Raw genomic sequence first — 27,481 nt, 5'->3', positions numbered from 1 at the left:
ATGAATGGATAGACCCACTACCAAGTGCTATGCATATAGGAGGATGGGGACATCACTCAAACCTGTGGCAGAAGAAATCTCAGCAGAGACTGTGGAATCCAGTTACTGTTAACCTGTACTGGATCCAAAGGATCAGGAAGACTGGGGATGGGACCAGGAAGTGGCAGAGGAAACTCCAGTAGACCATCTGGACATGTAGGCCCAAGGAGCCAGTGGAAAAGAATGCTATGCACCAGCCGACTTGGGTAGGCACATTATCACTGCCATCACTCCAGAAGCCAACAAATGACAATAAAGTCTTATCTTCCCAAAACAACTCCTAGCCCACAGGACTGTGCCCTGTTGGAATAATGCAGTGCACTCATTTTAATTGTACACAGATATCATTGGTGCCACTGATTGCAGCAGACGGTGTGCATCAGTTACAAATTAAGCTAACATTAGCATAACTAACAGCTAATATAGGGATTATTGTGGGGGGCTAGATTTGCAGGCCATAGACTCTGTATACAATAGTACCACGCAGGTGCATTAACACACTGGCTATGAGCTGCACGTTTTCAGAAAATAAAGCAAAGCTACACATGCAGGTGAGATTCAGAGCTCGTTCTGGGTGTAGATGTTTAAAAGACCTTGAGTATAAGTTGTCATTGTTCTGAACAGGAAAAGAGGAAGGAGAATATGATACTGTAAAGAAATGGGGTGTCAGGAATATCAGAAAACACTATGCACGGGCTGGAGGCCCAAAATACTTCAACTGCCAGGATCCTCACAGGCGATTGGAGCGCGCCCGTGTGCCCTATGCTGGAGCCCATAAAGCTCCTCCTTAGTCCATGCTGCATGTTGGTGATTTTGACATCTGCAGGCATGGGCCGAAGAAGAGCAGGAAAGAGTGCTGGTAGACTAAGGAAACCGGAGCGGTGAGATGTGGTGTGGGACGAGTGGCAGGAAACATCACCGCGATGCCCGAGGGCAGTTGTGCGCTCTAAAAATGCAAAATAAATAAATAAATCACAGCTCCCTCTCCCCTGTGGCATGGGAGGCAAGCGTTCCTGAGACCGTGGGTCCGTCTGCTTTCAACGCGGAATTCATCATTGCCTAGGGAGGTGCCATCTTGCCCCCTTAGGCCTCAGTTAAGTGCCACATTGGGTTTTCAAGCGCAAGTGAACAGCTGTGCTGAAAGCGTATGAACGCTACTAAGGACACGTTGTGGGAGAACACTAGTCTTGAGGGCACGCTATGTTTGTTTGTCGCTGCTTGCTCAGAAAAGCAAATGTGGGAGCATTCAGGCAGGATGCTGTGTTCTCTGTGTGTAAAACCAGATAGTATGGAGAAGCCTGGTTTGTTATCATTACAGAATCATTACCCATTGTTAGAGAATCATTAACCATTTAGGGATCCAGTTATCCATCATAAATTCTGATTTGTTCTGATTAATAGTGACATGAAGTAGTGACATTAGACTATCCACATTATTCTGCCACTTTGTATGCATTTGCAATTTGCTATAGAATGAGGCCTGTTATATTTGAAGTGCCATGTAGAGACACATGTTATATTTGTAGAGACATGTAGACACATGTACAGATATGTTGTTATGTATTATGTATTATGTATGCATTGTAGAGAGACAGGCATGAGTGTGCACTTAGAGTATGCATTATAGATAGCGCTTGGGTTTGCGAGAGAAAGAGTTAACGCTAGATAGAGCATGTAGCTGGCTCCTAAGCCATCCTGAATGAGACATACAGAAGCGCCGCAGAATGCGAAAGTTGTTATGAGTTAGTGTGAACGAAGATAACGTGACTTTTGTCCGAGTGGAGAAGGCATTGTTGGCTTATCAGGCCCTGGGTTGTGCTTCGCAGACAGAGAAAAGGTGGGGGCCATGCAGAGGGAGTGCTTTTGCACAGAGACACATGCAGAAGGAGGGAGTGAATGGAGAAATATGAGGCGATGGTAGGAGGGTGTTTTGTACCGCAGACAGACAGAAGAAGATATGGTATAGATATGATGGGTGTGCAGTTAAAATGTCGAATGAGTAATTTCGAATGCATTCATTTTTAAAAAAATAATGTCAAAAAAAAAAAGTGAATATTTATTTTTATTTTATATGTTTTTTTGGGGGTTTTTCTAGTAAAACAAGGGTTATTAAAAAAAACAGGGGGTTGAGGGGAACCCCCCATTACAAAAAATAAATAAAAAAGTCGTCATTTTTTTTCGACATTATTGATTTGAAATTAATGCTTTCGAAATTATTGAAAATATCATTATAAACCGATATGATGACAAATGTCACGATGACAAGAACACGCAGTGATTGAAAAAGTACAAGACATGCATCACAGACTTTTAGGCACTGCTCACATTTAGAAATGCTGACAGACTGAAAAAGAGGCATTTTAGCTTAGAGAGACATGTAGCCATGGATATGTATTTACATCATTGATCAGTATAATGAGAGGTGAAGCTTTGGGAGTTTCTAGTTCGAGTTCTGGCTAGTTGTTGGAGATGGAATTTTGGATGGAGCTGCTCTCTGAGAGATTGAGAGATTGAGAGGAGAGATGACTTGGAGAGGCATTTGGGAAATATTGGATGTACTTCGGGAAGCAGTTTTGGTGCAGCAGAATCAGATGGCTTTGGCTGATATGCAGAAGGGAAAGCATTCTGATGAGAGCTGATGAGATCAATCTGGCAGAGAGAGGCCAAAGAGACAGAGCAAAAGGGGAGTATTGATAAGACGTGCATGGGGAATTAGAACAGACACTCACACAGAGCTTTGGCTGACATGATAGATGGGGTAATCAGGCAGGGTTTGTCTTAGAGAGAGAGTGTGAAGTATGGTGTGGAATGGAGAGGAATCTTGTAGATTGGAGTTGCTATTACATTGCTTGCATTAGAAGCCTGTAAGGCTTATAGTTATTGCATTGCTAGTAGATTTGCACCAAAAGCATAAAAGGTGTAAATTTGAGATTTCCATTATAGTAGTGTTTGCATCATGCATTGCTGTGTATGAATAAAAGTGTTTCTATTGTTGAATCAATTCCTGTGTTTTCTTTGTGCCTTATGTTAGTGTGTCCATAGGAGTAATTTAGGAGTAATCTAGGAGTAACACAGTGCACAAAGACCCTGAGATACAAGAGCAGGGGGGCATAGTGATCCACACCCCCCTAGGAGATTTGTCTGGGTATGACATGTGGAGTATTGAACTGTGGAAATAACTCCTTTGACAAACGTATTTAGGAGCTCAAGGGGGTCATGTGTTCAGGATGTGCTCAAGGGCTAAAACGTCATGCTGGTATTTTTGTTTTCTGCTTGTGCTACTGCTCGTCCAGAATTCTCCTGGAAGCTACGTGCTTATGTTAGTCACTTACAGACTAGGGTATGAATTGTTGAATGTACGGCTACTATGAGAGCATATTCCTAACCAAGAAGGAGTGTGCTCTGCTGAATAGGAGAGTGGCCAGGAGGAGAAGAACCCAAGGAACAAGAGGGTTAATACTGTTTCTTATGGTCAATGTTGTATGTGTCTTCCCTTACAACCCTCCACTATCCACCCATTACACAAACCCTAACTCTCTATCCGGTTACCCTTAACACCGCCTTCTCTATCCACTACTTCTCCCTAAACATCTTCCCCCATTGGCTTGCTGAGGTTACCTGTTAGCAAGAACCAGGAGCCTGTGACAACCAAGGTGGGAGGGGTACACTACATTTGGCTTCCGTGGTCAGGAAGGAGTTGTGAGATACTCCACGGGTGTGATATAATCACCAACCCCCAAATTGGGAAGATAACACCACCTAAGCCACATGAAGTTCCCTTCACCCTTAACAGAGGTGCTCAAGGCACTACAGGATATTCAGGCAGAATTGATGCAGTCTCGGCAGGAGACAACAACATTACAAATGAAGGTTAGCGGGCTAATCGCTCAGGGAACACCGCTCCAAGGGGGTGCAGGAGCAACCTCTGCTTCAGGATACCCAGGCCGATCAAATACTGTGGTGGTGCAGCAACATTTAGGTATCCCTCTGGTGGCATCAGATAGGTTTTTGGGTGATCTCAGGAAGTTTTCCACTTTTTTGACTCAGTGTAACTTACATTTCTTGTGTAAGCCAACAGCGTTTGAGTCAGCCCAAGCATGCACAGCATTTGTCATTTCTGGGGGGATATCACGGGAAGCCCATGCAGATTGGTAGTGTACAGGTAACACTGTCTTTGGAGGAAAAGGAAAAGAGGAGCGCTAACAATCTGTGTTTCTATTGTGTAAAGGCGGGGCATTATATCAGGAACTGTCCTAATACCCTGGTATGAAATTTGGTAAGGAAAAAGACAGAGGCAGGAAAACAGGGGGCTCGGTAGGTGGGGGAATGACTACACCAAGCCTTAGGGTGGAAGAGTTCCCATCGCCAGTGGCCAATACAATACAGCTCAAGGCACCACACTTATATCTGTTGGTAACCTTGATTTTTGCCAATACGAGGGAGGCAATGGTGGATTCTGGGAATACAGGGAATTTCCTTGACATCTCATTAGCAGCCAACCTTGGAATAGCTACTGTGTTGAAGGAGGAAAGTGAGCCAGTACATACAAACAGTAGATGGGTCATGTTTGACATCCAGTGCATAACCACCCAAACCGAAGGAATGTTGATGAGGTATGGGGCAGATATGATGAGACTATTGCATTTGATTTGATTGCAGCTCCCCAATTTGGAGTTATTTTGGGGATGCCGTGGCTAGTGACACATAACCCAAACATCGGGCCTCATTACGAGTTTGGAGGTAGCCATGCTGTTTTAGCGGCATGGCTACCTCCAAACTCGGGTCCGGGTCCCTCAAAAGGGGATTTACCGGGCCATTCCAACCTTGGAGGGCCCGGTAATTCCCTTTCGCGGGACCCGTACCCGGACCTGGTACATCCTCATTCCCATTGAGCCCCAATAGGGCTCAATGGGAATGGGGAGGATGCTAACAACAGGCCCGTCAATGACGGGCCCGTTGTTGGCATCCTGGTGTGCTAGTGGGTCCCGCTCTGCACATCTGGTCTGGCCAGGCGTGAAGAGTGGGACCCGCTGCAGACCTCGTAATGTGGCAGCCCGGAATGAACGTTGCCGGTCCCTTACCGGCACCGTTCATTCCGTGGTCGCCACACTCCTAATGAGGCCCATTGACTGGGAAAAGAGGACATTGATATTTGCGACTGAGCAATGTGGATCCTACTTAACTAACAATGAGGGTCCCATGAATTCTTTGGTGGAAGGGGTATGTCCCTAGTCCAATATTGGGGTAGTGGCTACCATTCTGCCTGAGGAGTATCGAGAAATTGCAGGGGTGTTTGACAAGGCAAGAGCATCACAGTTAGCCCCTGATAGACGGTTTGATTGTGTGATTGATCTGGAAGCTAATGCTAGACTTCCTTGTAGCCGGATTTACGCACTCTCAGTAAAAGAAACTCAAAATCTACGAGAGTACGTAGACAAAATGTTGGCTTGTGGGTATATTCGCCATTCCAGTCACCTATTTCTTCCCCTTTATTCTTTGTGCCCAAGAAGGAGGTAACCTTGAGGACCTGTATTGATTATAGGGCACTTAATAAGGTCACCATCAAAAATAGATTTCCACTGTCATTAATTTCTGTTTTGTTAGACCAGTTGAAGACGGCTAAAATATATACAAATTTGGACCTGAGGGGCGCTTACCATCTTGTCAGAGTAAGGAGGGTGATGAATGGAAGACTGCTTTTTGGACTAAATTTGGTCTGTTCGAATATTTGGTTATGCAATTTGGCCTATGTAATGCTCCCGCAGTATTTCAGCATTTCATGCAGGAGGTTTTGCGTGAGTATTTGGATTTATTTACAATTGTCTATATTGATGACATTTTGATTTATACATAGTCTGTTGGACAGCAAAGGTGGTGTTGGCAATGTTGCAAGAGTACCATTTGTTTGCAAAGTTGGAGAAATGTGAATTCCATACTACTAGAGTGGAATTTCTAGGATTCATTTTAACTCCCTCTTGTGTTGTTATAGATGACAGGAAGGTTCAGGCAGTAACCAAATGGCCGTGCATTTGATTGGCAAAAACATTGAGACCCAGAAATGATGGTGGTCACAATTTTATGGAAAGGCGCTGTCCAGACAGGAGAATACGGGAGGTCAGTGTCAGGTGGAGAGAAGCATCTTACCTCTGGAGAAGATTGTGGAACCGGTAACTAAGGATATGCTCTATGAAGTGTGCAAGGGTTTCCGTAGGAAGGAATGGGTGAAGGGTAACAGAGCCAGGAGTATTCGGGAGGGGTTGCCCTATCAGGAGGGGAAATTGTTTCTCCCCACAGAGACTTTGCAAAGGAAGGCATTGTTTTGGGGCCATAAATCCCCATTGCCAGGCCCTGCAGGGTTAAGGAAGACTCAAGACATGGTGCAGCATTATTTTTGGTGGGAGGGCTTAACTACTGATGTTCATGATTATGTATCGCAATGTGAGATCTGTGTGCGATCCAAGACAGATCATTCGAAGAAGGCAGGGTTTTTGCAAACTTTATCTATTCCAGAGGAACCCAGGGCATGTATGCCTATGGATATTGTTATGGAACTGCCCAAGGATGGAAATTATTACACAATTTTGGTGGTTGTGGACTATTTTTTATTTTTACTTTTTAAACTCTTTTTATTATTATTTGCATTATAGAACATACATAACAACAAATTACCTCAACCCCCAAAACCAAGGATCTGGGATTTCAGCAAATAAACTACACAAACCAAAATAAATAAAACTCAAAAAAAATTCCTTGACTTACTTTTCTTATTTCAATAACTCTGAAATGATAATATGATATGATATGATATGATATGGCATTTATAACGCGCCTATACACAAGTGTTTCAAGGCGTGACCAGGCGTGACCAGGCAAGGGAGGGGAACAAAGGGAGGACGGACAACGATCCTACTAGGCCAGGTGTCATTCAGATCGCGCAAGTGCGTGGGAAGGGGACAGGAGAGGTAGAGACTGTGGCAGGATTGGCCAGTTCCTTGCTGATTTTAAAGTGTTCAGCCGAGTTGTTAGATGCCGCAGAGACGCGGGCTTGGATATGAGCTCTCTTCTTGGTGAGGACGGAGAGCCGGTATTGCCTTTGCAGCAGACGGCAGGCCAGTTTGTCAGAGGATGTACATGAAGCACGCCATTTCCTCTCGGCTACCCTGCACTTGCTTTTTAGGGTGATGAGGTCTGAGTTGTACCAGGAGTTACACTTGGCTTTGGGCTTCAGGCGGATTCTCATGACAGGGGCAAGGATGTCAAGAGTATCAGAAATAGCAGAGTGAAGCGTGGAGAGGGTGAGAGCCAGCAAAAGGGAGACGAGGGGGTGAGAAGGTGGCGGCGAAAGCCTCAGCTGACACGTGCTTCATGGGTTGGATGACTGAGAAGGTGGGTGGCAGTGATGGAGGTGGCTTGGCCTGAGGGTTAGGGAGGGTGAGGTGGGAGGATAGAAGAAAGTGATCACTCCAGGAAAGAGGAGTGGAGAGAGGGACAGAGAGGGGAAGGTCTGAGAAGATCAGAACATCCAAAGTGTGCCCTGCAGAGTGAGTCGGGCTAGAGGGGAGAATAGTGCGTGAGAGAGAATCGCACAGGTCGCGAAAGAGACTGGAGGGAGGACAGGAGGTATCCAGGTAGATGTTGAAGTCTCTAAGAAGGAGGACTTGAGTGGTAGAGGCCAGGAGTGAGGAGGAGAGGTCCGCCCACTCAGAGGAAGGAGGAGATCTGACCAGGTGGCCGATAGATAGTAGCCACAGTAAGGGAATGGCTAGGGGAGAGAGCAAGCCTGCAGACGAGGCATTCAAAAGAGGAGTAGGCCTGCGTAGGAGTGACAGAGGCAGGAATCCACTCAGGGAAGATCGGGGCTACACCACCACCAGAGCGGCTGGACGTGGGCGCGTAGAGGAGCTTGTAGCCGTCCGGTAGGAGCGTGTCAAAGCTAGTGACAGAGCTGGCTGTGAACCAAGTCTCCAAACATCCCCAGTCATGCCATTGCAAACCAGCACATCTAACTAAACATGATGTCATCCTCCACAGTATAATTTAGCCCAACAAAATTGGCTGCAGACTGCAGCTTTTCCGGCTCTGTGACCTATAATCCAATGCAAAATCTCTAAAGATGTAGGTTTTACTTGTACGGGTTGCCTTGCTCGCGTCTTGACAAAGCTATACTCCTGTGTTAAGCTCTGAGAGTCAGCCGTTTCAAGTGAGGGTGGATGATACTGTACTAAATAAACTGGAAACTTTGCCTAGAATGATAAATGGCTTAGGCCCTTCTTTTGCAGGGTGGGTGGTGGTATTCAGCTAATCCAGTGTTTACTTAGCCGGAATAAAAACAGCTGAGTGAGGGGCATAGGGTGTCACCATGGCCATTGATATATTTAATTGTAATGTGCTTCAGCTAAACAGGGTATTTATTAACAGTTCCAGTTTGTTTTCCTTTTTTGAAGGTTGGCAAAATGGGTACCATTGGGTTGTATAAGATTAACATCTACCATTTAAATGCTATGAGGTAACTATCTATGGAGGCATATGTGCTATATATATATTACTTAGACATGCTATTATCCTTCAAAAGTGCAGTTTTGTTGACAAGTTCCTATATTGAATGTCATTGAGCTTCTGGAAAAGCTGTGCTGAACTGTGTCCCTCCAGCCGGACCAAACAATAGCTAAGGTACACACACTCCTCACATGGAAATGCTTCTTCAAAGTGGAAATCAGCATTATTAACCAATGGCGAAGGGTCCCCAAAGATCTGAAATTTGGAAACCCTTCGATTGAGAGCATTATTATTGTTACCTCTTTAGTGGTTGTTAGTGTCTCAGATGTTTCTCAGCTGGACCATTGCTGCTCCTCTGTTATTGACCCCCTGATTGGTTCCCCATGCTTTCTCCCAGAGAGTTTCTAGCCATCTGAGCAGCTTCCTCTTCAACAGGAGGTGATGACATCACAATGTGAGGCCTGTGTCAGCCACATGGTAAAAGTCTCAGCTGTAGATATTTGTAACCATTACTGAAGTTGCAGTGTGTTATCTTTTCTTTACGTAACTGAAAATGTCACACATGTTTTCAGATTCTGTCACCAATCTATGAGATTAATAACAAGGAGGTTCTGCCCAAGGCTGCCATTCACTGGTCAAAGAAAGATAAAGGCATTCAATCAAAGACATGGATTTCCAAAATGTAATGTTATGGCAGTGCCAAGGTGTTGACCTGAGGTATGGACAAGTGACCTGAACCAGTACCAGGAGAAGGCTATCTGCTACCTAATTACCAAGTCCTTTGGTGGGTTGCCAGCCATAATATGCAGGGTTTTCCTACTGACCCGCAAAACTATGTCATTGAATGCCTGCAAGGTCACCATCTTAAACATTGCCAGGATACATTTTTATACCCTGACACACCACCACCATTAGCCCTTTCATGGTCATCTCCTGAACCCCACCCAGACTATCCCCTTTTCCCCCCACAATGTCACACCTGTAACCCTTGGCAAGATGTATCTGTTAACCACTGCTAGGTTACCACATTAGTTTCACTATTATTAAAAAAAAAACACTCTTTGCCTCTCACCTCTTGCCAAGTCACCCTATTAATCTCTGTTGGATCACCCTATTAAACCCTGCCATATCACCTTTTCGACCCTTGCCAAGGCCCCATATCAATGCCTGCATTATCACCCCAGCAACCTCTGTCAAGCCACCCTATCATCGGTTGCCATTTCACTCAATAAACCTCTGTCAAGTAAGTCATTCTATCAGTCCCAGCCAAGCCATCTAATAAACAAAGTCACCTTAATTGACCCTTCAAGCAGTGTAAATTCACTGACCAATTCTTGCAAAGTTACTCCATTACCCCTACCATTTCCTCCTCAGGTTATCCATAGAACATCCACAGAACAAGTCACATTGTGAGTCTTCAAAAAACATTCTTCAGGCCTCTAATAAAAGAAAATGACAGCAGGCCACAATGATCTGGCAAACTACCACTCATCTCAAACACACCCTTCACAACTAAAATCCTGAACATATTCATCTATCAACAACTCTGGGATTAGGTTGAAAACAACAACCTCTTATGCTCATGGTGCTATCAGATGTTGACATACACAGACTACTTCTTGCTGTCTTCATATTTATACTCAGAGCTTACCCTGCTCTCGTTGGGTGCAGCACTGACGTGCATTCTTTTGTCCAAGATTGGCCCGGAGATTAGGCGACTACTGGCAGCAATTTTAGAACAGATTAGACTATTGCCTGAACATCTTTCCGGACGTACATATGGTCCTATCTAACGACGATGCCCACAAACTACTTGACATGATCTTTTACTATTTGCTTCAAGTACACCCTTATCTTCTTTGGTGAAATACTAACACTTATGTGTTTATGCGAAATCCTATAAATCATCCAGCAATCAGCCGATTACTTGTGGAGATCATAGAGCAAATTCGACAACTACCGGAGCATCTAACGAGATTGCCTGAATAAAACAGGTTTCTCCTTCCTTAAAAGTAATTACAGGCAATCATGTGGTCTATAGAGCATATTCCAGTTCAAGAAAGTGAGCAAAGTCAACGACGAGTCGAGAGACATCGATGGTGGAGCCTAATGAATTGGTGCATAATCTATGCCTGTTCAGCATTCATTATCGTTTTACTGTTTCTATTGATTCATGCTGTCTATTTTAATGGTTCCAAAAGGAAGGTGTTCTGTTAATCCTTCCGACCACAGTCACCTTGGCAGAACGAGGCACTGTAAGAAGGCCAAGGCTTTATGTGATTGTCCCTACTCCAGTAGCCCACATAGAGTTACCTCTGTTTGTGACAAGTGGCCCCAGGTTTCCCTTTGGAGGGAGGTCCGTTTTTTATTTACTTTATGATCATTATAGGCAGAATCATTTGGCAGGAAAGAGACCTAAGAGAAGTGTAAGGGACGTAGATTATGAATTAAGTGATTATTTAGACAATACAGCACATGTGGTATCAGCACATGAAAGAGGTTGGAAAACGAACTTCTGAGGAGGATTGCTATGTATGTGTACTCCTGCCTTATGCTATGGGAAAGTCTAAGATATTCATAGCTATTGAAATAGATGTTCAAACAGCTCATTGCCTAACTCACCTTGCACTCTGCCATGCAAGAGTTCACTTCCAGGGTCGAATGTCATCCTTGGTATGAGTGACAGAATGGACATCCCCAGATGAAGATAATTATGTTCAAGATTTGAAGACAAGAGAAAGAGCATACACCAGAAATCATGTGATAAGATATATATGAACAGCCTAGCATGAAGGGAGATGGAATCAGATGGGAGATAAACAGGAAATTCAACTGTCAAGGGAAGACTGATGAAGACGTTCGAAGTTGCAAGGCAAGAGGCCAGATGCACATCTGGGGAACAGTACTTTCTCCAGATGGCTGGGAAGAAGGCATAGTCATATGCAGAGCTGTGGCAGTAACTAGTCATCACGAGCCAGTTATTGAACAAGTGGAAAATGGATGCAAACCTCTATGGCCGAGGCTTGCGAAACTTCTGACGTGACCTTTTGGGGTGGGGAGGGTTGCATGAGGTGGGGCCCTCCATTTGGGGTGGGGAGGGTTGAGGGCCACCCCCCGTTGCGGTACATCATGCGCTGCCAATTTAGGGTGGCCCTCAGCCCCCCCTAAAAAGCAGCCTGTGAATTTGCATTTTGTTTACCCAACTTTGCTCGGTGCAGATGGCCAAATTAGTGTGGCTATCTGCCCCCAGGGTGCCCAAACCCTACTGCCCCATCTATTGGGGGTCCTGCCCCACCTTTTGGGGTGGCCCTCTCCCCCCTCACCCCAAATGGAGGTGGGGTGTACCTCACGCAGCCGTTTGGAGGAGGCCCAGGGAGGCCTGCATGAGGTGTGTCCCCCAGCCATTGGGTGTGGGGTGGGGGGGGCACCCCAAAAGGTGGGGAAGGACCCCCAATAGATGGGGCAGTAGGGTTTGCGCACCCTGGGGGCAGATAGCCACACTAATGGGCCCATCTGCACCAAGCGAAGTTGGGTAAACAAAAAAAAATATACAAAATCACAGGCTGCTTTTTAGGGGGGGCTGAGGGCCACCCTAAATTGGCAGCGCATGATGTACCGCAACGGGGGGTGGCCCTCAACCCCCCCTCCACCCCAAATGGAGGGCCCCACCTCATGCAACCCTCCCTGGGGGCAGATAGAGGGGGCCTCACCTCATGCATCCCTTCCTGGGGTCAGATGCCCCTTCCTAGGAGCAGATATCTGCCCCCAGGGAGGGTTGCATGAGGTGGGGCCCTCCATTTGGGGTGGGGGGGGGGGATTGAGGGCCACCCCCCGTTGCGGTACATCATGCGCTGCCAATTTAGGGTGGCCCTCAGCCCCCCTTAAAAAGCAGCCTGTGATTTTGTATATTTTTTTTTGTTAACCCAACTTTGCTTGGTGCAGATGGGCCCATTAGTGTGGCTATCTGCCCCGAGGGTGCCCAAACCCTACTGCCCCATCTATTGGGGGTCCTGCCCCACCTTTTGGGGTGGCCCTCTCCCCCCTCACCCCAAATGGAGGTGGGGTGTACCTCACGCAGCCGTTTGGAGGAGGCCCAGGGAGGCCTGCATGAGGTGTGTCCCCCAGCCATTGGGGATGGGGTGGGCACCCCAAAAGGTGGGGCAGGACCCCCAATAGATGGGGCAGTAGGGTTTGGGCACCCTGGGGGCAGATAGCCACACTAATGGGCCCATCTGCACCAAGCGAAGTTGGGTAAACAAAAAAAAATATACAAAATCACAGGCTGCTTTTTAGGGGGGGCTGAGGGCCACCCTAAATTGGCAGCGAATGATGTACTGCAACGGGGGGTGGCCCTCAGCCCTCCCCGACCCCAAATGGAGGGCCCCACCTCATGCAACCCTCCCTAGCGGAAGATAGGGGGGGCCCACCTCTTGCATCCCTCCCAGGGGTCAGATGCCACTTCCTAGGAGCAGATATCAGCCCCCAGGGAAGGTTGCATGAGGTGGGGCCCTCCATTTGTGGTGGGGGGGTTGAGGGACACCCCCCATTGCGGTACATCATTCGCTGCCAATTTAGGGTGCCCCTCAGCCCCCCTAAAAAGCAGCCTATGAATTTGTATTTTGTTTTTTGTTTACCCAACTTTGCTTGGTGCAGATGGCCACATTAGAGTGGCTATCTGCCCCCAGCGTGCCCAAACCCTACTGCCCCATCTATTGGGGGTCCTGCCCCACCTTTTGGGGTGGCCCTCTCCCCCCTCACCCCAAATGGAGGTGGGGTGTACCTCACGCATCCGTTTGGAGGAGGCCCAGGGAGGCCTGCATGAGGTGTGTCCCTCAGCCATTTGGGGTGAGGGGGGAGAGGGCCCCCAAAAATGGTGGGACAGGCCCCCCCAGTGGGTGGGGCAGTAAGGTTTGGGCACCCCGGCGCCAGATTGGCACACCAATGTGACCCTCTGCACCAAGGGGAGTTGGGTTACCAAAGGAAAAAAATGAAAATGGTGGAACGCTTTTTAGGGGGCGGGGGGGGCGGTGGGGCACCCCAAAGGGTCAGGGAATTTTCTAATGGGATGGGGCGTTGACCCCCTCCCCCCCACCCGCAATGGAGTGGGTGCCAAGTCATGCAGCCCTTCCTGGGACCAGATATCTGCTCCTAGGAACGGACGCCTGAGCCCAGGGAGGAGTGCAGGACAACCCCCCCCTATCTGCCCCCGGGGAGGGCTACATTTTGCTGGTGTGACCGTAGGTAACACATGTTCTTTGTTTTGTTTACAGCTTTTTCTACCTGAGCAGCTGTAACGTTATGTGAGTACTGTTTTTTTATTATTCTATGGTTAGGGCCCACTGTCAGTGGGGTGGGTGAGACTGGGGCTGGATTGTTGGTGGTGTGGGTGGGAATGGCCCGTCTGGGCAGATCACCTCCAACTGTCCTGGAGTTGCGGCTGGGCTGCATTACAGCTTTTCCCTTCGGGGAGGTATTGGCACACTGCCGAGACTCCTTGGTGGGGAGAAGCTGTAACGCAGGGCAGCCAGGGCTCCAGCAAAGTCGGCGGTAATATCCCTGGCCTTGGGCACCCTTCTCCCATGTGGGTCTTTGCTGGTGGTTCTGGGTATTACATTCTGGGCCGCTTTGCGTAAGTCAGACCTCTGTGGATTCCCACGGGTGTCCTCTTTTGGGAAATGCATGGGGTTCCCTGTTTCCCTTGCTGGCTGCGACACCCTAGGCCCAAATCTGTAGGTTGCCCACATGAACAAAATGGGCAGTGGCGAATGGCTTGGGGTTCCCAGTCGGTTACCCTTTTCCTTTTGCGCCCCCGGTAGGTGCACCCACACATGTGAGGTACCTTTTTCATCGGGACACGTGTGGGGACACGGGAAGGTAGGCCACGTGTTGTTGGCGGTGTGTTTATTACCCAGACACCCCCGGACTTTGCGGGGGTGTCTGGGTAATAAATTCTGGGGCGATGTGCGCAAATCACACCACTGCGGATTCCCACGGGTGTCCTCTTTTCTGAAATGCATGGGGTTCCCTGTTTTCCTCGGTGGCTTGGACACCCGAGGCCCATATCTGTACGTTGTGCTGGTTGGCAAAATGTCTGAGATTTCCCTCTGAAAACAGACTTGGGGTTACTTGTGTTTTCGGCTTTCCCCTTGGCGGCCAGGTAGGTGCACCCACGCATGTCAGGTACCGTTTTCATCGGGACACCTGTGGGAACGCGGGACAGTAGGCCATGTGTTGTTGGGGGCGTGTTTCGATGGGTGCGTTGAGCGAAATGTGCGGAAAAAGCGTTTTTTTCCCCACATTTCGGACTTTGCAGGGGTGTCTGGGTAAAAAAATCTGGGGCGATGTGCGCAAATCACACCTCTGCGGATTCCCACGGGTGTCCTCTTTTCGGAAATGCATGGGGTTCCCTGTTTTCCTCGGTGGCTTGGACACCCGAGGCCCATATCTGTACATTGTGCCGGTCGGCAGAATGTCTGAGATTTCCCTCTGAAAACAGACTTGGGGTTACTTGTGTTTTCGGCTTTCCCCTTGGCGGCCAGGTAGGTGCACCCACGCATGTGAGGTACCGTTTTCATCGGGACACCTGTGGGAACGCGTGATGGTAGGCCATGTGTTGTTGGGGGTGTGTTTCGATGGGTGAGCCGAGCGAAATGTGCGGAAATTGCGTATTTTTTCCCACATTTCGGACTTTGCAGGGGTGTCTGGGTAAAAAAATCTGGGGCGATGTGCGCAAATCACACCTCTGCGGATTCCCACGGGTGTCCTCTTTTCGGAAATGCATGGGGTTCCCTGTTTTCCTCGGTGGCTTGGACACCCGAGGCCCATATCTGTACATTGTGCCGGTCGGCAGAATGTCTGAGATTTCCCTCTGAAAACAGACTTGGGGTTACTTGTGTTTTCGGCTTTCCCCTTGGCGGCCAGGTAGGTGCACCCACGCATGTGAGGTACCGTTTTCATCGGGACACCTGTGGGAACGCGTGATGGTAGGCCATGTGTTGTTGGGGGTGTGTTTCGATGGGTGAGCCGAGCGAAATGTGCGGAAATTGCGTATTTTTTCCCACATTTCGGACTTTGCAGGGGTGTCTGGGTAATAAATTCTGGGGCAATTTGGGCATATCATACCTCTGCGGATTCCCACGGGTGTCCTCTTTTTGGAAATGCATGGGGTTCCCTGTTTTCCTCGGTAGCTTGGACACCCGAGGCCCATATCTGTACGTTGTGCCGGTCGGCAGAATGGCTGAGATTTCCCTCTGAAAACAGACTTGGGGTTACTTGTGTTTTAGGCTTTCCCCTTGGCGGCCAGGTAGGTGCATCCACACATGTGAGGTACCGTTTTCATCGGGACACATATGGGAACGCGTGACGGTAGGCCATGTGTTGTTGGGGGCGTGTTTCGATGGATGAGCCGAGCGAAATGTGCGGAAATTGCGTATTTTTTCCCACATTTCGGACTTTGCAGGGGTGTCTGGGTAATAAATTCTGGGGCAATTTGGGCAAATCATACCTCTGCGGATTCCCACGGGTGTCCTCTTTTTGGAAATGCATGGGGTTCCCTGTTTTCCTCGGTGGCTTGGACACCCGAGGCCCATATCTGTACATTGTGCCGGTTGGCAGAATGTCTGAGATTTCCCTCTGAAAACAGACTTGGGGTTACTTGTGTTTTAGGCTTTCCCCTTGGCGGCCAGGTAGGTGCACCCACACATGTGAGGTACCGTTTTCATCGGGACACCTGTGGAAACGCGTGACGGTAGGCCATGTGTTGTTGGGCGCGTGTTTCGATTGGTGAGCCGAGCAAAATGTGCGGAAATTGCGTATTTTTTCCCACATTTCGGACTTTGCGGGGGTGTCTGGGTAATAAAATCTGGGGCAATTTGGGCATATCATACCTCTGCGGATTCCCACGGGTGTCCTCTTTTCGGAAATGCATGGGGTTCCCTGTTTTCCTCGGTGGCTTGGACACCCGAGGCCCATATCTGTACGTTGTGCCGGTCGGCAGAATGTCTGAGATTTCCCTCTGAAAACAGACTTGGGGTTACTTGTGTTTTTGGCTTTCCCCTTGGCGGCCAGGTAGGTGCACCCATGCATGTGAGGTACTGTTTTCATCGGGACACCTGTGGGAACGCGTGACGATAGGCCATGTGTTGTTGGGGGCGTGTTTCGATGGGTGCGTCGAGCGAAATGTGCGGAAAAAGCGTTTTTTTCCCCACATTTCGGACTTTGAAGGGGTGTCTGGGTAAAAAAATCTGGGGCGATGTGCGCAAATCACACCTCTGCGGATTCCCACGGGTGTCCTCTTTTCGGAAATGCATGGGGTTCCCTGTTTTCCTCGGTGGCTTGGACACCCGAGGCCCATATCTGTACATTGTGCTGGTTGGCAGAATGTCTGAGATTTCCCTCTGAAAACAGACTTGGGGTTACTTGTGTTTTAGGCTTTCCCCTTGGCGGCCAGGTAGGTGCACCCACACATGTGAGGTACCGTTTTCATCAGGACACCTGTGGGAACACATGACGGTAGGCCATGTGTTGTTGGGGGCATGTTTCGATGGGTGAGCCGAGCGAAATATGCGGAAATTGCGTATTTTTTCCCACATTTCGGACTTTGCGGGGGTGTCTGGGTAATAAAATCTGGGGCAATTTGGGCATATCATACCTCTGCGGATTCCCACGGGTGTCCTCTTTTCGGAAATGCATGGGGTTCCCTGTTTTCCTCGGTGGCTTGGACACCCGAGGCCCATATCTGTATGATGTGAGAGTGTGACATTTCCGGTGTGAAAACAGACTTGGGGTTACTTGTGTTTTAGGCTTTCCCCTTGGCGGCCAGGTAGGTGCACCCACACATGTGAGGTACCGTTTTCATCGGGACACCTGTGGGAACGCGTGACGGTAGGCCATGTGTTGTTGGGGGCGTGTTTCAATGGGTGCGTCGAGCGAAAGGTGCGGAAAAAGCGTTTTTTCCCCCACATTTCGGACTTTGCAGGGGTGTCTGGGTAAAAAAATCTGGGGCGATGTGCGCAAATCATACCTCTGCGGATTCCCACGGATGTCCTCTTTTCGGAAATGCATGGGGTTCCCCGTTTTCTTCGGTGGCTTGGACACCCGAGGCCCATATCTGTACGTTGTGCCGGTCGGCAGAATGTCTGAGATTTCCCTCAGAAAACAGACTTGGGGTTACTTGTGTTTTAGGCTTTCCCCTTGCCGGCCAGGTAGGTGCACCCACACATGTGGGGTACCGTTTTCATCGGGACACCTGTGGGAACGCGGGACGGTAGGCCATGTGTTGTGTTTGTGTGGTTTTCATAATGTTTTGACCCATTTGCTGGAGCCCTTTGTCTCACAACCCTTTCTTTTCCCAAATGTGACCTACATTTAGTCGCTGCTTTAGCCACCATACACTTTTGTAACCTGCACAAGTCACCTACCCTTGAAAAGGTCTGCCTGTGCTCTTTCAAAAAATGTATGGCTGCCGTTCCTCACCACATTGGTTTTCCCAATTTACACATGCTAAGTGCGTCTGGTCAGGCTGTGAGCGTAAAACTCCTGTGTACCATGGCTCAGTGTTTGGCTTGTGGTATTGCTTGTTTTGTACAAACACTACAAAAATGGTATGCTCTCCTAACTGCAAGAGTCGGGGGAATGTAGCGGAGCATTGCTTTTCTCAAAATTCATAGAAGCCATTGCCGTACCATGCCAACCATGTCCAACACATACCTTTTTTTTCAGTAATTTTCCCGCTTTTCCCCCATTCGATGGCAGTTTCCCCTACCTAGTTGTTGCCTGACCTATGCAAAACACCCCTTCCTAAACTTGGAATTTTGTCTACTTTTCAGAAATATATGCCTTTCTGTCCTCCAATTTGGCTTTCCTGCCCTTTTCTTCCATTCCGTCCATGCATGTCCAATTGGCAAAAATGGCAAAAATCGCCTACCTCTCACAAAACTGTTGATAACCCCATCAAAATATTTTTTTTCCATTTCCACTCAACCTGTTCCTGAAAGCCAACACATTGGGGAACTCAGCACAGCAAACCATTTGTTCCTAGCTCTTACAAGGAAAAAACCACAGGCTTCTTTGTACATCATTTTATTGGCATTTTTTGAAAAAACCCAACATTTTCGCACATTTTCCTTATTTTCTCTCACCCCCCTACAGCAACCTGTGATTCCTGGGTGGCGTTACGACCGCCTACATGTGGGAAAAAAAGGAGCCAAATTTGGCCGAGATATCTCATGCAACGAAAAAGTTACAAGCCATTGAATGGCCACATACCAAAATCACCAAAAAAGGCTCTGGCACTGGGGAGAAATACCCATGGCACTTAAAGGGTTAATTGAATGGCAGACCGCAAGAGTGATGATGGATGCCAGACTAATTGGGTGGGAAGCTATGGTCAAGATCAGCCCACAGGCACAATATTCCACGAGGGTACAAGCGTGCCAACCAATTGTAGAGGGCCATTTACCAGAAACCTCTATAGTTTGTGTAACCAATGAATCGTCGTGTATTTTATGACGATGAAGATGACTTGCTCTAGAGGAGGGCTTAGTTGTTCACCTGACGTTGGAGACCCAATCGATACCCCCGTTAGTATGGAACGGATATTTAGATGTTCCCTGTAAGGCTATCACATCCCCAATTAGGTTTTTGTAGTTTGCCACATAGTGTTACGTCAATGATGATGAATATGGACTATAAAAGTTGAGTTTTTTATTGAAATTTACTGAGAGAAATCGAGTCCGTTGATGTCCATTGTAACTCGCTGTTTTAGATAATTGCAAATAAAACAGCACTTTGTTTTGCCAACTTCCTGAGTCAGTTTCATTATTGATCTACGAGTACATTCTGCATCCCCATCCATCCTAAGTATTGCCAGCTCGTCTTAAAGGACCTAGGTCTATGGGTTCAGTATGGTGTGTTATGAAGCACCAAGAAACTAGACAACGATGAGCTTCATAATGTGCATGTGAGAATGATTTGTCATAAAGGAACAATTGTGAAGAGGACGCAGTAGTTTTAAAACATACATGCACCCACATATATACATGGGGTCTCAAGGGAAATATGTTGAGGATAGTTTGGGGTACATGGGAAATGTACAAATCTGTATACCTTGTGCTTTTCATAGTTTGGCCAAGCCCTGCAATCAGGGTTTTACGAGGTGAACTCTGGGTGACTGGGAAAACAGTTTTTTCAAGATTGGAGGACGAGGGAAGGCAATGAGTAGCCGCAACATTATCAGATGGTCACTTACAGCCAGGCTGGGTTTTTATGACTTGGCAGTATTGTGGAAAGGATATGCAATCTTTTTAAGTGCATGGGAACTTTTCATTTATTGTCCAAAGGAATCTGGCCATCTGTTCGCAGCTGAGTAATAAACCTGGGGTGAAGAGACACCTGAGGGCAGAGTTGACCGATATTTTATGGGTTTCAATTATTTTCTCAGGTTGTTTCCGTAGGTCACGTGTGTTGAATTGGTAGTCATTTACATTATACTGAAACAAGGATGCCAGCAAGTCTGGGTGGGTGAGATAGTTATCACCAATTCAGATGAAATGTATTTATTCTCCCTTTCCCCATATTGTTTGAAATGTCCTTGCAAGCCATGTGCAATCACGTCTGGGGTTCGAAGGTCCCAGATCAGCTGGAACTTGTAATGAATTATGTTTGTTTAAATTTGTAACTATGTGATGATGTCACAACCTACCACAGAAGACTCCAGGACAAGGGTGTGCTACAAATATGAGCTGATGATTGTAGATAAATGAGTGTGACCATTGAGAAGGTGGCAATTAGAGAACATTGTGTGAAATGTTTGTGTGGTGCAGGGAAACTCGGGTTAATTTGATTCTACAGTGTCATCTAGCTTCTCCTGGCTGATTGTACAATAAACGTGCTTTACGTACAAACGTGCACTCGCTTCTCAAGTGGTGGGCCTGCTTTGGGTTAACGTGATTAGAGGCCCAACCGCACAGCCCCATTCTCAAAACAGTTTAGTTAGCTGCCTTGCTTTGCCGTGCAGTATGAAAAGCCCTCATTTCTCCCAAAGAAAACTCCTTCCTACGAAAAGCACCATCCACAATTTCAGCTGTCATGTTTTCCCTAAATTACATAAGAATCTGTGAACCTACCTAGAGCACCCATATTATTGGGCTTCAATCCCATATTAGACCCTCTCTCTGTCTACATAGGCTTCTTAGCTAAAACTATTCATGGAGAACATGGTCTCCTTTATTGGGGATGTCACTGCAGTGATCAAACTAACAGAAGGTTTGGTATTTCACAAAACTAAACAGCATAAAGCCCACATATTTGTCTATTTGTGTTTTTATTAACCATGGGTTGTATTTTCTTTCTAAATTGCTAAGTCTGTAAGAGCACCGTGGGACAGATTCTCAAAACATTTTTGGCGCAAGTGATGAGATGCAAGGGAGAAGGCCCATTCTCTAAGGAAATCTGAATGAGCGCATCTTGGATGAGCTTTTTTACCCCTTTGCGTAGCTGCACATATCGGGGGGTTTCTAAGCATATAAAGGAGCATCCTGAATTCACAAGCGGGATGAGCTTTTAAATGCGCATATATGAGGGACATCCCCCTTCACCATTTCTGACCCAGTCATGATTTTTTGTCACATTTCCATCTCCCAAACAGGGATGCAAATACTTTTTTTCTGTGGCTTTCACCTGTGAAATGCGCTCCCAATGCCACACGGTTGCTGGGAGACTGTGATACGCTCCCAAAACTAATGTACCCAAGGGGGCTGCACAGCGCATCTTTGCACTACTGCCCAGCCGCTCCTGAAATGCTCAGATCATCTTTGGGAATAACTGGATATTTTCTGAAAGTAGTACAAGTGAAATACATGGAAATTGTCTGTGCTTCTTTCATTTGCGCTACTTTTTGAGACACTGGTTTTACGTGCTCAAGTAAGACAATTTACAAGGTGGGTGCAGTCCACTGGTGACCCTTAATTGTTCTTTATCTGAATATGAACATTCATAACCACATCAAAAGTACTGACCAGACATGAAGAGAGACAGATGTTTTAGACAGAGGACAATCTTCTTTTTTCACAAACACTCCTTTGCTTACCTCTCCCCTACCACTGCAGTGCTCCCAGCAACATCCTTTCCAGCGGTGGTTGTGTGAAGTCCACCCCAACCCAATCTCTGTTTTCTAGTAAATTCACTTCCACTACCAGGAGGAAATGTCTTTGCTGCGATTAGGAGAAGAAAATAAAACATAATTATTAACATAATGTTATATTATTGGCTTAGAGTAAAGGTGAAACTTATCACCATAGGAAATGCAAAATTTCAATGTCTGATAACTTTTGAACCATGAAATGGATCAGCGCAACAGCTTCACATTAAGATGTCAATCAGATGACCCCTGAAACTAGAACTTGGTGCACATCTGTATTACGGCTGTAAAGGGTAAAAAAAGAGTGTGTTTTCACTTTTTGTGGGTAGGAAACTGTCCAATTTTTGCTCAACCGCACAGACCAAACCACTGGATTGATTTCTGCCAAACATAAAACGAGCTGGGCACAAATCACTCAAAGGAAATCTTTGCTTGGGTTGTCATAAATCCATTGGCTTAATAAGAGAGACCATGTCACCCAAAACGTTAGTTATGTCTCTCATGACGCATTGTTAGACTCAAGCCTTTTCATTTTTGAAAATTCACTATATTAAACATCGAGATTTGCGAGAGCAAAAGAATCTAGACTCTTTTTTTACAAACAGCCTTAGAATGCTATACAGGGAACGAGTAGTGCAGGTTTGAGGCTGGAGAGGATGTGGGCAGAGTAAAAGAGGAGGATTTGTGAAGGTTTGGGATCTGGGGATAGTGTAGATTTGATTGCTTTTTCTGAGCATTTGTGATGTCATCAGTGTGCTTAGGAGCTGTGCAACTGTGAGGCTCATAGTTAAGGTGGCTAGCTCCCAACACCTGCCGAATTTCAGGGGTTTAGTGGGCAATGCAGGCGGCAGCATGCAAGGGCAGAAGAAACATTGATGTACTGGATATTATGGCCACATACTTTTTTTACTGAAAACAAAAAACAATCACTCAAAGTGTGACCTGTTTAAAAAAATCAAGATCAAAATCAGGTAACCAACAGCAAACTACATCAGCACAAGTTCCTAATATTCCGACAGGTGGTCCAGGGGACCATACACCCCTCCCTGCGGGCGGTGCATGGCAGTGGGGCTCAGAGCCCCCACCTTGCCCCCCCCACCATGCCCATTCTTTGGGGGCGATACCAGGAGGCCCCTTCCTTCGCAACAGTACCGACTGCATCCTGATCCCGGCCCACCAGCCCCGACCAGGCCGGAATCCCCCACAGTTAGAGGCAGCTACCGCAGGCCCTGTAATATATGTGTATTTTAAAGGAGACAATTGCTACACTATAGTTAAAATCAAGTTGCATCGATATTTCCCACAATTCTATTGCTTATAACTTTTAATTCACTCAACAGTTTTGAGTTAAATCTTCCCCAAAATATGTTTGCCATCTACCCCTCCAAACTGGAAAAATTGGGGAAATTGTGTCCAAATTTATTAAGAAAATTAAAAAAAGCTGTTTTCAGCCTGCCACCATTCATTTACCCATTGAGAAAAGGATGCTTCAATTGAACATGCGTAGTGCATAAGAAACAAGTTGGGCACAAAGCATCAGAAATATTCCTTTTTTAGTTTGATGCAAATACGTTCACTAGTTTCTAAAATATTTGATGGCGAAAAGGGTGCTCCATGGTAAAAGAAAGTTGATATATTTCTATCGGCACCTTTATTTCTGGACCGTCAACCTCATAATGACGCCCAATTTCAGGGATGGTATAAAACAAGTAGTCTGGTTTTCTATCAGATTTTGTACTTCCTTTCAAAAGGATCTTCCCTCTCTCCCTTGGCTCAGAGCTGCCCCCTGTGCAGTTTAGTTTAAACAATCACTTACAGTTTCTATGATTTTTTTAGTGCCCAAAGCACTTCTTTCTTGAACTGGTTATTTCTTGGCTGGTGCAGGATTGGTAAGGATGTTGCACTGGTCCTTCTATACTATGCTGTCAGGTACCACCACCCAGTTATCTTAGGTCATCTGACAGGGGTCAGGCGACAGACACTTCAGAAACAGATGGAGCCCAAAATACTTCAATCTGCTCATCATGTTTAGTCTTGTAATAGGCCCACAATTTAGGGTAAAAATACGTGCCACTTCCCCTAGTCCAGGGTTCTTCAACCTTTGACTCTCCAGATGTTCTGGACTACAACTCCCATCATTCATAACCAGCATAGTCAATAGTCAGATATCATTAAAACAGTAGTCCGAAACATCTGGAGAGTCAAAGGTTGCAGACCCCTGCTCTAGCCTCTTCTCTCCACTTTGATTTTATCCTTTGATCTGCCCTCCTCTTCACCCACCTAGGAATACACTTCTGTCCCAGTTAATAAAAAGCTCTCTGTTCTCATTCTTCCTCTCAGTAATCACTTCCATTTTCTCTTTCGACTGGCCAGTCAGATTGGCTGTCCTCGTACTCTTCCTCTTTCTACCCCTCCTCTTTCTACCGCATCCCATGATGTCCTTCCCCTCTCCTCAATTCTTTCTTTGATGTTCCTCCTCTTCTTTCTCTCTGCATTGTTGTTCCACCTCCTTCTCTCCATTCCTTTTCTATTTTGATGTTCGCTTCCTCCTTACCTTTTTCCCTCTCTTCACTCCAACCTCACACTCCACTCTCTTCCTCCCTCCTCTGTCACCTCGCTCCTTCTTCACCAACAGTCTCCCCATGCCCACACTCTCCTTTTTGATGGACTCCTTATATGTCATCTAGGATTGTAATTGGGCTCATGAGGTGGAACCCAGCAGCGGCAATGTCACAATCAGGAGCAGGCATGCAGATTGATGGGGACTTGAATGAACTACTATTCCCTTACGTGTATTCTCTCCTGCAGCGAAGCAGCCCTCCACTCTGTGCAATATAGGGATATACGGGCAGTCTGCCATTTTGGATTTAGATGCACCTTCTTCCATGGCTAGCCAACTCCAGTACGCTGCCTCTAAAATATACTGCTGCAGTGTTTCCCTGTCCGGCTGATTCCTTGTCCTGTTGGGCGCATTGCAAATTCCCTTGTGCTCAGTGGGTCTGAACAAAGCTTTTGCACCTGTCACTTGCTGGTACCTCAAAATTGGAGGAGGTCAGTTTGATGAGATGCCGAGGGGATGGCAGGTACACCTGAATGATGTGGGAATCCCCTCATTTGTGAGGTTGTCTTTCTCCTGCTGAATGTTCCTTTCACCCTGAGGAGGCAAACACAAAGGAGCAGTGTTTTCCCTCGCTTGGCAGGTGCTCTGTCAAGCTGTAGGAAAGCTGGACTGGCCCTTACTGTTTCAAGGTCTGTGATCCCACTTCTCACTCCATATGTAACGTCTGAAGGACCAACTGATGAAACCAATTCAGAGTTCTATAGTTACTTTATTCTCTTTATGACAGGGATTAGGGTTGGCTAAACAATGGCAAGGTTAGAAAGAATACTGCAAGTAGTCTAGTTTCTTAGCAGATTCTCCACATCCGTTAGAAAACATGAAGTGGTGTTTTCTGATATATTATTGAAATTACATTTTCTAGAATGCTTTTCAGTGTTTTTAGAAATTATTTATCACTGGTAATTTTCTTTCGACTGGATGTTCCTCCCACGTATTGCTCATCTTTGATATACTCCGATATCCTGCTTGCAGCTCGGAACCTTTGCACAGCAGTGGGCGATGTGCGCCGCTGTCGCCGACTTCGTGTCTCTCGACGGCCTCTGTCTGTCTCGAGTATAAATGGCACACACTTTGCCCCGGTGCCTCAGCTCATGTTTTTCCTCTGACCAGCACAGCAGTCTCGAATATGAGAAAGGCGTGAGCCTTAACAGAGAGGAAGGTGTAAATCACAGAAATCTCTCCTCATAGAGGGGTAGGATCGGAGGCGCGATGAGCAATATGTCGGCGGAACATCCAGTCGAAAGAAAATTAACAGGGGTAAGTTATTTGTTCTTTGACTGCATTGTGTCCTCCCATGTATTGCTCATCTTTGATAGACTCCCATAGCAGTACTTTACAGGAGATGGGAAAGGGAGAATTTATTTCAGATTCACGCAGTATAATACACTCCTCACCAAATCTGGTTTCCTGGCACGATACGGAATCCAAGAAATAATGCTTTGTTAAGGTATGCAACAAAGTCCAGGTGACGGCATTGCAAATATCTTGCACCGGCACCCCTCTCTGAAGGGTGGAGGAGGTGGCTACTCCTCTTGTTGAATGCACCCTTAGACCTCCAGGAATTTCTTCTCGGAAATGCTACAGGATAATCCAACAAGGAAACATTTGTTTTGTAACCACCTGTCTCATTCTATGGCGTGAATAGCCAACAAAAAGTTAATTATCTTGTCTCAATTTAGAGAGCCTATTAATGTAAAAATGTAACACTCTCTTAGGGTCCAGTCTGTGGAGTCTTTCCTCCTCTTTAGATGGATGAGGAGGAGGATAGAAAGCAGGCACATTTTGTTTGCGCCAAATGGAATTCTGACACCACCTTAGGTAGAAAACTACTCTGTCTTTATAAAAGATTAAATGGTGGCTTAGATGACAAAGCATGAAGCTCGGTAACCCTGCGAGCAGAGGTAATGGCTGTCAAAAATACTATTTTTAAGGAAACCATCCTAAGCGGACAGGAATGCAAAGGCTCAAAAGGAGCGCCCATCAGGAAGCACAAGACTAGGTTAAGATCCCAGACCGGCACAATAAAGAGAACCGGCGGGAAGATATTAATCCACGCTTTCAAAAATGGAATGACAATAGGGACCTTGAAGTAGGAACCCTGTTCCGGCAAACGCTTAAAAATGGACAGTGCAGACAGTTGGCTGTAGAAATCCGCGGCCCCTGATGGGTTAGATGTAGAAGGAAGGACAACGCAGATGGTTTGTCACAAGTGAATGAGTCAATTCTTTTATCTCTGTACCAGCTGCAAAATTTGTTCCAATGGCAGCAGTATAGAGGTTTTGTCGCAGGCCTTCTGGCCAAAAGCAACACCTACATCACATCTTTCGGAATGACACAATATTTCTATCTTAACCTCTCAGAAACCAGGTGTGAAGGTGGAGGGGCCTGATTTCTGGGTGCAGAATGCAACCCCCCCCCCCTCTTGTGAGAGTAGATCCTCTCTTTGGGGAAGACGAATTAGAGGGCAGATGGACATCTTCAGAGGTTCCGGGTACCATGTCCTCCTGGCCCAAGCCTGAGCAACCAGGATCATGGACTTCCCAAACTTTCTCAACCTCCTGAGAACATGTGGAGTGACGGGGTTTGGTGGAAATGCATATAGCACTGGAAAATCCCAATCCACCAGCATTGCGTATCCCAGAGCTCCTCTCTGAGGAAATTTCCTGGAACAGAACAGGTTGCATTTCCTGTTGACACTGGGCGCAAACAGATCCACCTGAGGGGTTCCCCAAAGGCTGAAGATCTCTTGAAGGCCTTCCTGAGCTAGCACCTACTCTTGGGGGACTGTGCTCTGCCTGCTCAGAGTGTCCACCACTGTGTTTTCCTCCTGAGATAGGTATTTGTATTTGTATTTTATTTATTTGTATAGCGCAAACCAGGCCCAGAGGCTACCGGGCGCATATCTTAGAAGCAGTGGTTACATAATATTACGGAATTTCAGGTAACATTTACATTGACATAGTAATCAAACACATTGGTAGTTATACAGAAATACATAGGTCATCAAGTTTTCAGAGTGCAGCTTGGTCATCTGATGTGACTAGCCAAAGTTTGGCTTTGTGTTTGAAAAGATTCAGGGAGGGAAGGTTTCTGATAGTAAGGGGGACAGAATTCCACAGTTTGGCTGCCAGAACTGGGAAGCTGGACCCACCGGCTGTTTGGAGCTTGTATCTGGGGATCAGTAGGCT

At 46.7% G+C, this 27,481-nt stretch overlaps 1 protein-coding gene across 3 annotated transcripts in view; it reads right to left on the bottom strand.

Annotated features, from left to right (window-relative positions):
* Nucleotides 1–27,481, bottom strand: part of CCDC190 (coiled-coil domain containing 190) — a 442,790-nt gene that overhangs the window by 15,229 nt on the left and 400,080 nt on the right. For all 3 annotated transcript variants that reach the window (XM_069641055.1, XM_069641056.1, XM_069641054.1), the window contains exon 3: nucleotides 21,623–21,746. In XM_069641055.1, coding sequence (XP_069497156.1) covers nucleotides 21,623–21,746 — 124 coding nt within the window. The remainder of the gene's footprint in view (nucleotides 1–21,622; nucleotides 21,747–27,481) is intronic.

The sequence above is a fragment of the Ambystoma mexicanum genome, chromosome 1q, assembly GCF_040938575.1.
Source record: "Ambystoma mexicanum isolate Mex_15411 chromosome 1q, UKY_AmexF1_1, whole genome shotgun sequence".
Classification (NCBI taxonomy): Eukaryota; Metazoa; Chordata; class Amphibia; order Caudata; family Ambystomatidae; genus Ambystoma; species Ambystoma mexicanum.
Note: the sequence above shows the minus strand (reverse complement) of the source record. Positions and strands in the feature narration are given on the sequence as shown.